The sequence below is a fragment of the Poecilia reticulata genome, chromosome 2 (assembly GCF_904066995.2).
Source record: "Poecilia reticulata chromosome 2, P_reticulata-male-v2, whole genome shotgun sequence".
Lineage (NCBI taxonomy): Eukaryota > Metazoa > Chordata > Actinopteri > Cyprinodontiformes > Poeciliidae > Poecilia > Poecilia reticulata.
In genome coordinates, this window is record NC_088831.1 from 43,879,813 (window position 1) to 43,891,481 (window position 11,669).

Consider the following 11,669-nt stretch of genomic DNA (forward strand, 5'->3'; position numbering starts at 1 on the left):
CTTTGTCAGAGAAACGTATTTTTGTGTGTCACGAAAACAAGAAAATACGTTTTGTTTTAGCAAAACATAAAAATACGTTCCTCTGCCTGTGTCGCTACAAATGCCACTTTAAATATGGCGGCCACGTTGACGTACATTCCCAAGAGCGTATTCATGTCTATGCGAAAGAGCATCACGCCTCTTGAACTCATGTGGGGCTGCGGTGCGGGTGAACTGAACCCCCTCCTGTTAAGTCGATAATGGTACAGTCCAAGCGGTATAAAAAGTCACCGGCAGAGAACCGTAACGTAGTTTTTGGGGCATTATAGAAGGGAGAGGAAAGCCGGTACTGTAAGCAGCTGGCTCAGGCTTTTAATAGTTAGCTTTGTTAGTTCGGCCCAGGAGGGGGCTAACATCCAGAACACTATAATCCCGAGCTTTCAGGAGTAATTTAACTCGGTTAGAGTTATAGCAAAGCATCTGGTCAGCCTACGGTTAACAAAGCTGAAATAGCTCCATATAATCTGAGCCACACAAAGGGAGCATCAGGGCAGCTGTATAAGCGGTTCAGGGTCAGAGATGGTGTTTCCTCACTCTCGCAGCAGACTGGGGTTAAAATCTTTCTAACTTCAGCTTCTTCTGCCTGCGGGGGTATTTTAGACACTCCAGTCTCATAAAACTGATACATTGATATCTTATTAATACGGGTTTAGCATTTTAGCTGGTGTTATGTGAAGAATGAAACAGTTATTATGGCGATATTCGGGACAGAACGGCTCATATAATGCATCCTGAAACTAGCCGAAGGTAGCTAGTTAACTGCGAGCTGACAAGCATTCTGCTAACAACTGGTGCTGCTGGGGACGACAATCACCTTCTGGTGGTCTTTATGGGCTCATTAACCGCGCAACCCTGAATGGAAGCGTAGAACCGTCCCGAATCTGAAACGTTAGGGGCAGTTTGAAGCCGTTTATTTTTGTGGAACAGGGCTGCGACTAGCAGGCTAACTAGCACCGCTAAGGCTAACAGTAACGGCTGAAAGGCAAACCGAAGGAGAGAGAGAGGGGAAGCTAACAGAGGCTAACCAATGATGGCAGCACCTTCTAACGAGGCCTTGTTCCTGATTAAGGACGTGAAACCGGGCTCTAAGAACCTGAATATTGTGTTCATCGTGTTGGAGATCGGTGAGTTGTGAGGCTAAAGCAGCCCCCTCTGTCCCCACGTCCACTCGGGTTTGTGTCTCTTAAAGGGACCGAGCTAGAACTCGGCCACAGTACCGGGAGCTCTGCTATCTACCATTGACTTCTGACTTTTTAATCGTCTTTTTTTAAAATCTTCTCTCAGGACGAGTGACCAAAACGAAAGACGGCCATGAGGTGAGGTCCTGTAAGGTGGCGGATAAAAGCGGGAGCATCGCCATCTCGGTGTGGGACGAACTGGGGAGTCTCATCCAGCCTGGAGACATCATCAAACTCACCAGAGGGTAGGTCTGTCTCTAAAGCTACATTTGCTTAAATTCAACTGTTTACAGATGATTGTTTTGTTTTGAAGGTATGCATCCATATGGAAAGGATGCCTGACCCTTTACACTGGAAGAGGGGGGGATCTTCAGAAGATTGGAGAGTGAGTATTCAAATGTCATTAAATACCCCCAAAAAGTGGTTAGTATGGCTTTTAATTCACATCACAGTTCTTCTTCAGCTACTTGGCTTTATTTCACATTAGAATAGTCAACCAGTCAAGCTTTATGATGTCCATACAGTTCATGTCCAGCATGTGTGGGGTCTGCAGAGATGTTAGCTTCCTGTTTTCAGACAGAAGTTCAGCCTTCTCTGCAGATTGCTTATTAATAAACACATATTTGTGTAGTGCCACATTGAACCATAAAGACTTTGCCGTTTCTTTACCATCTCAAAATTATTCCTGGATAATGTACAATTTAATTGTGTGTGAAACTGAAACTTGTGAAACTAAATTGAACATTAAACCATTTGCATTGTTTTATGTCCAGGAGATATTATGTAATGTTACAGTGTTAATGTCAGCCGTCACTCTCTATCTTTTTAAAGTTAGTGCATAAATGTAAACAAAAATGAATTACTGCTAACCGGTTTTAATGGCTGCTGACTTACTACAGCCTGTAATGGATTTGCAGCTCCGGTTGTGCACAAAAATTACAAAACAATATATTTAGCAGATCCAATCTGGTGACTCTTGATTTAATTCATTAGTTTGACAAAATTTTAAAAAAAATCAATGAGTTACCGTTTAGCATGAGCATTTTGATGCAGTCAAAAGATACAATCATTCATCTTTCTAAGTGTTTTTCAATAATTGTACATTTAATGTGTGAAAAAAGTATTTGGTTGTAGTTTGATTTGTAACTTTTGCCATTCATGCATCCACTTGCAGAACAAAATTACATTTTGTTCCAATTTTACAAAATGGAAATTAAATTATGGAGTCTTGGATTATTAAATTGACAGAATAAATATAAGAATATTTACAAAATAAACAAAATATAGATACAATATATACAAATGAACACGTAAACAAATTATGGGATTATGTCCATTGGTATGAAACATATTTACACAGTTTCTCTTTTCTAAATATAATATAATAAACAGCTAATTAAACATCTATAAGCACTAAATGCACAAGAGTCACTACTTGGCAAACTGCTCCCATTTCCCTGGATATACTGATTAAAGTTTATGGTTTATAAAATGTTTCACTGCACTCATCAGAATATTATCGCTGGTTTCTATGTATGTTTATGATTTCTTCTTCTGTTTTTATGATGTAAGGCACTGAATGCACTGTACAAATGAACTTGGTTGATTCAGTTTTGGAGTGTTTTTGTTTGATTTGTAGTTTAAGTCAGTTTTTCTTTCCCAGGTTTTGCATGGTCTACTCCGAGGTGCCCAACTTCAGCGAACCAAACCCAGAGCTGCTAGCGCAGGCTAACCAGCAGAACAAGTCTGTGAGTACCGACCCGTCCGCCCAGAAACCTCCTCAGGTCACGCTGCGCTGACTTTGATCTTATTTTTTAATTTTTTAATGTGAGTAACCAAAACACGACAATCTGTAGGGCTGGACAATATGGCTGAAACGTATCACAATATAAATGTTTCATATCGGTCAATATTTATAATTATTGATTAGTAATTTTTTTTAAATATCTGAATTACAGCCAAACTGGTGACATGGCCTTTCCTGTTTTATCCAGTTTTCTCTCCGCTACGTTATATTTTTTATTTCTAAGCGGTTAAGAGACACGCTGGGGAAACTAGAAACTGCTGCTGGCCCAGTTACCCAGCAGGTTGTTGCTAGGCAACCAGAGTGAGAGTTGGTTGATTCCACCGACTTTCCTAGCTAGCTGTGAGGTTGAGCAGCTAAAGCTTTTTCTCCCAGGATGCTTTGCATTTCAGTGAATACTCTGTAAATGATATAGATTATTGTGGTATTGAAATATTTTCTGTAACTTTGAACATTTTGTCCTCCAAACAGGGAAAGCCTGACCAGAACCAGAGAGGAAACTCTCCGCCTAATCAGAACTCAGGTACCGCTGCTCCACCAGGTCAGTGGGTTCAGCTTATTTTGGGTTTTTCTTTTAAAAATGGCCTCCAGAAAATCTCTAAATATTATTTTAATGACGTATTAAATCCACTTGTAAAGCAGTGGGATTAGTTCGTAACTCCCGCTTTTCTTTGCTTTTACCCTGAATTTCTGTAGTTTCTCTAAAGTTTCAGTCATTTTTGTTGTTTTGTTTTCTCCTACAGGTAACGGCGCCATGCCGCCGTTCGCCAACAACCCGACCACCGGCGCTCCCCGCGACCCAACGTTCGGCAACGCCGGTCGCTCCAACGGTCGGTCAACGACGGGCAACGGCGCGCCGCCCGTCAACGCCAGCGGACCCCCGGCGACCACAAAGTCCTCCGTCACCATTAGCAACGGCAGGGATCCGCGACGCGCCAAGAGATGAAAGTGATTGGTTTGGTCCTGGTTCCTCCCCCCGCCGGTGACGGCCTTCACAATAATGAATGGTTTTATACAACCTACGGTAGTCAGACGCATCATTTTGTCGTAGTGATTAAGCGCCAGAGCTACGACGTCGGCCATCTTGGATGGAGACCTGACGGTAGTTATCCAGTGTTATCTCTCCCTCCCTCCTTCTTTCAGAGAACACATCCTACTTGAACACTTGATGCACTTTCTTCTCTTAATTTATGTTGAAGCTTGGCTGTGATTTAAGTCAGGAAAAGGTGTTCCCTCTTTATCTTCTCCAAGTGGAAAAGGCCTTAAGTGGGTCAGAATGCATTCAACCGTATCTGAAGTGACTCCGAAAACACGTCAGCTGTTGGATTTTAATCATAGCCGTACAGAATAACTATCTCCTCTCCATGAACCATGGTTTCCTTTTTTTTTTTGCCATGAACTGTACTTTTCTATTTTTATGACGGACCAACGATCAGACACAACGGTTCAAGTAAATCTTAATTATGCTGCCATATTTGGGTTTCTTTCTGGTTCCACAAGCTATTGGTCAATAAACTCTGACATGTTGGGTTCACTGACTCTGATGGCGTCTGGCCTTCACAGCTTACAGTTAAATGCTTTATTTTTCACCAATAAAATGTTGTTGGTTAAACATCTGTATGTTTCTGGCCACCAAAGTGCCACAAATAAACTTTCTCAGTTTCAACTCTTCAGCACCATCTAGTGTCAAGAACATGAATTTTTTTTTTTTATTATTTCCCCCGTCTTTTAGTTGTTTTTCTCTGGAAGTGTCAACACGAAGTGCTCCATTTGCAGCAACACGTTGCTCAACATTAAGCCCAAGTTTCCTCACATCCTTTGTTGCACCAAGCACCTAAACCTTTCGTCCCCCTGAGCGTCGCTTCCCCCTCTGTGGTCTCACACACACACACTTCAAGTTTTAGCTGCTTAGAAAACCTAATGAGTGCCCAAAAAACAAATTTAGAAGGTAAACACCACAGTTATTAAAACTTAAACTATGCAATAAACAGGGCAATTTCTTATAACTGCTACATAACTACCATCTTGTTTTGGGACTAAGATCTAACAATCATTAAAAACTGGAATTGTACAGTGGAAACCTGCATTTTAATCCAATATGGGGCCCGTGGGCCATCTGTGGAGCGCCAAGAATCTGGCCCAAAGGCATCAAGGTGACTGGAAATGAAACTTTCTGTGCAGCACAAACTTTTGCTTTTATTTTGGATTTACAGTAAACAACCACAAAAATCCAGATTCAGTCAAACCTGTTAGTTTAGCTTCATTAAATTAAGTCTTTAAAGGAAGTGGTCTTGTTGCTGAGAATTTAAAGATGAATAGTTAGCTTCCTATAAGCTAGTTGGCTTCAAATTAGAAATTTAGTTTGGAGATAACTATTCAGCAAGCAAGCTAAACATTTTACTTCAAACTAAATGGTGAGTTAAATATTTAGCTTGCAAACTAAATAGTTTCCTTTAAACTAGTAAGCCAGATATTTACTTAGCAAGCTAAATATTTAGCTCACTTATAAAACACTAAGCTAAATACTTAGCCTCAAACTAAATACTGAGTTAAATGTTGAGCATGCAAGCTAACCATTTAGCTTCAAACTAAGTAGAGCTAAATATCTAGCTAGCAATCTACACATTTAGTTAGCCAGCTAAACATTTAGCTAAATGTGGCTGAAGTATATTTAGTCATAATTTAATTGGTCATCAAAAAGCAGACATGTTTGAACTTTTAACCTTTTCAGGTTGTGACGAGAGAAAATATGGTGTCATTAGCATCAGAGGTGAGTAGCTAATCTTTAGTTTCATTTTGGAAAATATTATTTTAGAAATAGTTTTAGAGCCATTTGGAGATCAAGTGAGGAAACATTAGTTCAGATTTTCACTGCATGAACATTTTCTACTGTCGGTAGTTTCATAAAGTTTATACTGAAAACATTGATGGAACTTCTTCAGCTTACATTTTTATTTTGAACAGCATTATTTGTGTTAATGTTTTCATTGTAGTTTTTAAAGTTTTGTTTTTGTGTAACGACATTTTTTAAAATACTAAATCAAACATTATGATCCGTTTCTCAGTTGCCTTTTTACCAAATACTTTTTATTCCTACATGAGTATCACTGCTTTTTACTTTTACTACAGTAAAATATGCTAAAGTATTAACTCAGTCCTCTGAAGGCCAGCTTATAAAATACTTTAAAGTCCTTTTGATCTCATTTATTATGTAAATTAGACGCAGGTTGTGTAAAACCCAGCAAGGTATTTCACAACTGAACCACTGTGAAAAGTTTCTACTTTTAAACAACCAGAGTTTCTCTGAACAGCTTCCATACTTTAGTTTCTGAAATACAAACAAATATTTGGCTTTGACTTATTTTCTAATGCATTTCCTCAGATCTGGACCTGCTTTCAGTGTAACATCTCAACCTAAATCTAATTAAAATGCATAAACCTCCATCTGGTTGTCAGGTTGTAAAAGTTTAACCTCGTTTTGGGTGGAATCTGGTTCTGTTTTGTTTTTTTGTCAACACTTGTGACACTGTGAGCTGAAACACATGAGAAGTGCGGCAGGAAATGTGATGAACCCGTGTGTCAACAAAGACACATGTCATGAGTCGGGGACTTCCTCTCCGGCGGCCGGCAGCGAAGTCCCCTCCGATAAATCTGTTTTTAAAAACCGCTGAGTCACACATCACTAAATCAGCTGCTCCCGATACCTTCATCAGGTGTTTAGCTCGTATTCGTAACTCATTAAAGTGAGATCATTCTTCTCCAAGCACGGCTTTATTTTATATTTCAGCTTGAAATCTACAGCTTCTTTTCAGATTTCAGATTTTATTTAATCCAATTTGTTGGGTTTTTGTATTTTTGTTACATTACACACTCAAATCTGTCTTATTCCCAACAAAATAAACCCTTATTTGCCTGATTTATTGAAGAATGCATGATATATTGAGTATTACTGCAGAGGTAGAAACTTCCCAGTCAGGAGTGTTGAGCAAATCAGATTATGAGAAACAGGAAGGTGAGTTTGATGGGAGGAGAGTCGACAGATACAAGCTCTGTCTCTGTCCAGTTGTGACATATTTGGAGCTCTTCTGCAGCCAAGACACCATGATTACCGGTGAGCATTTATTTAAGCTTCAGTTGAATAATTAATGAGTTAATGTAAGGTTAATTAATCTTATTAACTGAAAAACTGCCATTTTCTTTTTTAAAAAAGCGAGTTTTACAGAGGGCAGGCTGTGTCTTCATTACATAAAGAGCTACATTTTTCATAATATGGTCAATTAAATTAAAAAATAACACAATTTTAACATTATTTTGTGTCAGCTGTGTTAAATAATGACTGAATAAACATAACATCGTCGTTTTGTCACATCATTAAACAGACATATTTAAAAAATGTAGCAAAACAGGAATGTATTCAGTTCCAGAAAGAAAAAGAAAAGATGAGTGTTTGAACAGAAGAACCGTCAGATTTTTCTGCTTTACGCTTTTCCATCATCACATCCTCACCCTTGTAGCATATTAGTCATTTTTGTTTGATCAAATTTTAAATGTTATTTGTACAGCACATTTCAGCAACAAAGTGCTTTACATAATTAAAAACAGAAACAGAGTAATAAATAGATAAAAAGTAAAGGTAAAAACATCGAAGACATCAAAATCCTAATTTAAACAGGTGGGTTTTAAGTTGAGATTTAAAGGCTCTCAGTGTTTCAGCTGTTTTACAGTTTTCTGGAAGTTTGTTCCAAATCTGTGGTGCATAGAAGCTGAATGCTGCTTCTCCTTGTTTGGTTCTGGTTCTGGGGATGCAGAGCAGAACCAGAACCAGAAGATCTGAGGGGTCTAGACGGTTTGTACAGTAGTAACAGATCTTTAATGTGTTGTGGTGCTAAACCATCCATCCATTTTCTTTCACCCTTGTCCCTCAGTGAGGTCAGGAGGGTTGCTGGTTCCTCTCCAGCTAACATACCGGGTGAGAGGCGGGGTCACCTGGACAGGTCACCAGTCTGTCGCAGGACAACACAGAGACACCCAACCATGCACACACACACTCACACCTAGGGGCAATTTAGACAGACCAATTAATCTCACAGTCATGTTCTTGGACTGTGGGAGGAAACCGGAGTACCCGGAGAAAACCCACCATGCACAGGGAGAACATGCAAACTCCATGCAGAAAGACCGGGAATCAAACCCAGATGGTGCTAAACCGTTCAGTGATTTATAAACTAACATCAGTATTTTAAAGTCTATCCTCTGAGCTACAGGGAGCCAGTGGAGGGACTTTAAAACTGGTGTTATGTCTCTATCTTCCTGGTTTTAGTCAGAACAGCAGCAGCAGCAGCAGCTTCTGGATCAGCTGCAGCTGTTTGATTGATTTGTTAGTCAGACCTGTGGAGACGCTGCTGCAGGAATCAATGCAGCTAAAGATAAACGCATGGATGAGTTTCTCTGGATCACGCTGAGACTAATCATAAGTTAATTATTTGCATCCCTCACTTGAACTGATACCAAACCTGAACAGGTACTGAAGGTTTTGAATTTCTGCCCTCAGATCCGAACGCGTCGTCATTTCTTGACGACTTCATCTCCATCTACGAAGAGCTGAACTTCACCTACAACGACAACTTCACCCTGAACCCGGACACCGAACCCTGCGACAACTTCCGGTTCCCGGACGTCGTGATGCTGATCGCCTGCTTGTTTTACCTCTTCGTCTTCCTGTTGGCCATTCCGGGGAATCTGGTGGTGGGGTTGGTGATCGGGCTGAGCAAGCAGGCGCTGACCCCCTCTGACCTCTACCTGCTCCACCTGGCGGTCGCGGACCTCCTGCTGGCCGTCACCCTGCCCTTCTGGGCCACCTCCGTCACCTCCGGCTGGGTGTTTGGGGATTTCATGTGTAAAATGGTCACCGTCCTGCAGGAGCTGAGCTTCTACTCCAGCATCCTGTTCCTGACCTGCATCAGCATGGACCGGTACATGGTCATAGTGCGGGCGATGGAGGCCCGGCGCGCAAACCGCCAGGTGTGCAGTTGGGTTGTCTGCATCGTGGTTTGGGTGGTTGGTGGGTTGCTGTCCCTACCGGGGTTCTTCAGCTCCGCGTTCCCTTCCCAAAACTCCACCCACATGGTTTGCGCGGTGCAGTACAACCCCAGCAGCGCCGACGAGTGGCGGCTGGCCACCAGAGTCCTCCGCCACGCCTTGGGGTTCGTCATCCCGCTGGCCGTCATGCTGCCCTGCTACGGGGTGACCATCCAGCGGCTGCTCCGCGTCCGCGGCGGCTTCCAGCGGCAGCGCGCCATGAGGGTCATCATATGCGTGGTGGCCGCCTTCCTGCTCTGCTGGACGCCGTACCACCTGGCGGTGATGGCGGACACCTTTTTCCGGCTGAAGATCGTGGAGTACGGGTGCCGGGAGAGAACGGCGGTGGACCAGGCCATGTTTGCCACGCAGAGCCTGGGGCTGCTGCACAGCTGCGTCAACCCGGTGCTGTACGCGTTTGTTGGGGAGAAGTTCAGGAAGAAGCTGCTGCAGAAAATGAGGAAGATGGGCCTGTTGGAGCGGGCGTCGGTGTCCAGAGCCAGCAGGTCCTCCATATCATCGGAAATCACATCAACAGTCATGTGAAAATGTTACTTAGAGCTGCAGGTTGGAACTTTTGCAAAAATGTTTTTTACATATTTGTGGAAACCGTCACCATGTCGTGACAGTTTATGAGACGGATAATCTGTGAAAAATCAAGCTCCTCCTCCGTCAGCTATTACTCCTGACCAAAAACAGCCAATCAGAGTCAGGAGGCGGGTCTTAGTGCTATCAATCAAGCTCGTGTACGCACTGTTCTCCTCCCTGAGCTACTATTACCATCTGAAAACAATGCACTATCAGTCCAAAATAAACAATCAGAGCCAAGAGAGTCTTAGCGCTGTCAATCAAGCTCATGTATGTTTTGATCAATGTGCTAATGGAGGAGAAACAAGTTACCGTTACAGAAAAATGGTTTATCTGCCGTTATCAGTGGCTATGCTAACTAGCCTTAGCCTTTGTGGCTGAGGCTACGGAAGGCTAAGGCTAGTTAGCATCTGTAAATAGCTTTGTAATTGACTAACCAGCTGTAGCATAGCAGACAACAAGGGGGAAGGGATGTGAGTATGAGAGTGATTGACAGCGTGAAGACCCTCCTCTTGGCTCTGATTGGTTGTTTTTGACTGATAAATGTATTTCTACAGTTAGAAGTGGGAGAACGTGGATGAGCTCCATTTTTTCTCACATTATCTGTCTCATAACAAACTGTCACGACATCACGATAACTTTAACAAATATATAAATAACTTTTTTTTAATAAAAATTATCTACTGAAGCTTTAACTCCAAATATTTGCCAGACTTTCTACATATTTTTTTACTTCTCGCTGCCTTTAAAACTTCTTTACCTTTTATAAATAAGTTTCCTATGTGTTGATGTACATTTCATCGTATTTATGCTGCCAGAAGAAAGTCTTCCTTAACTTAAGCTGGGAACGTTTGTGCAGAAGTGGGCAAAGGTACCAAAACTTAAACTCAAATAACAGCATTTTACTCAAGTAAAAGTAACTGTCCAAGAAATTACTCAAGTGAAAATAAAAATGTATTTGGTAAAATTGTGACTAACGGATTAAAAAAATCTGATTTAGTATTTTTTAAAAAATCATATCATTACACAAAAATATAAATTTAGGTGGAAGAATAACGAAAAAGCTCTTTAAGTTTATCAAATACGACTAACTGATCTAAATATTTAAAAATGACGTCAGACGGACCAAAAATGTAAATAATTCATATAAATAACACAATTACAAAATCTGGTTATAGAAGCAATTTTACAAATCAAATAAAAAACTTATGAAATGTATCCAAAAAAAAAAAAAAAAACGCAGGCGTGTTGGGGAAATTTTTGGTGCACTGGTTTCTACTCAACTATGCATTTGTGTTGCCTTTATTTTTATTTTAGCAGATTTATATTTATATTTTACTGAAAAGTGAGAAAACCAGATCTGTCAACATTTAGGGTAAGTTGTGAAAATATTTCATAACTAGCTTACAGCATCACAATGTCTAGACAGACAAAATGTTAAAAAAAAAAAACACCAACAGAAGAAACTGTGAAATAGATGTTGGTCTTTTATGAATCTGTTTTTGTGTAAATGTAAAAATATTTTTTATATGTTATTAAATAGTTTCAGCTGAAGCTGGCTTTTTATATTGTACATATTAAAAATCTAATTTCTGTATGGCCATGAAACTTCATTAAAGTTGAAACAAGGACTCGTTGTCTTGTCATGTGATCAACAGAAGCACCTCTGAGTCACATCATCGATCAGCTGTTATTTTTATTGGTTAGTGAGGAAACCAAAAACAGAAGTTTCTGCTGCAGAAAAATTACAACGCAGTCAGATGTCAACATGCTTTTTTTCTTTCCTCTTCACCTTAAACTGATCCCTCAGATGTGAAACCGACGTTGCTTTTAATGCGACAAAGGAAATGTTTGTTTTTTCCACCTTCTGAGTCTCAGTGAACTGTATAGTTGTAGAAACAGTCACACTGCCACCTTCTGACAAACCACCAAATCTGTCTCGATGCAGGCAAGAAAAATGGGAGTCATGCTTTAAAGCAGTG

At 40.7% G+C, this 11,669-nt stretch overlaps 2 protein-coding genes across 2 annotated transcripts; both read left to right on the forward strand.

Annotated features, from left to right (window-relative positions):
• The first annotated feature begins 279 nt into the window (after positions 1–279).
• nabp1a (nucleic acid binding protein 1a) lies at positions 280–4,700 on the forward strand. Its single transcript, XM_008404282.3, has 6 exons — positions 280–1,163; positions 1,324–1,462; positions 1,531–1,602; positions 2,881–2,965; positions 3,493–3,562; positions 3,765–4,700. The coding sequence occupies exons 1-6, from the start codon at positions 1,067–1,069 to the stop codon at positions 3,965–3,967; spliced, it is 666 nt and encodes a 221-aa protein (XP_008402504.2). The 5' UTR covers positions 280–1,066; the 3' UTR covers positions 3,968–4,700.
• Positions 4,701–7,061: 2,361 nt separating this feature from the next.
• Positions 7,062–11,318, forward strand: LOC103461891 (C-X-C chemokine receptor type 2-like). The gene is made up of 2 exons (XM_008404281.3): positions 7,062–7,132; positions 8,573–11,318. Exons 1-2 carry the CDS (start codon positions 7,123–7,125, stop codon positions 9,643–9,645), a joined length of 1,083 nt encoding a protein of 360 aa, XP_008402503.2. The 5' UTR covers positions 7,062–7,122; the 3' UTR covers positions 9,646–11,318.
• The last annotated feature ends 351 nt before the right edge of the window (positions 11,319–11,669 follow it).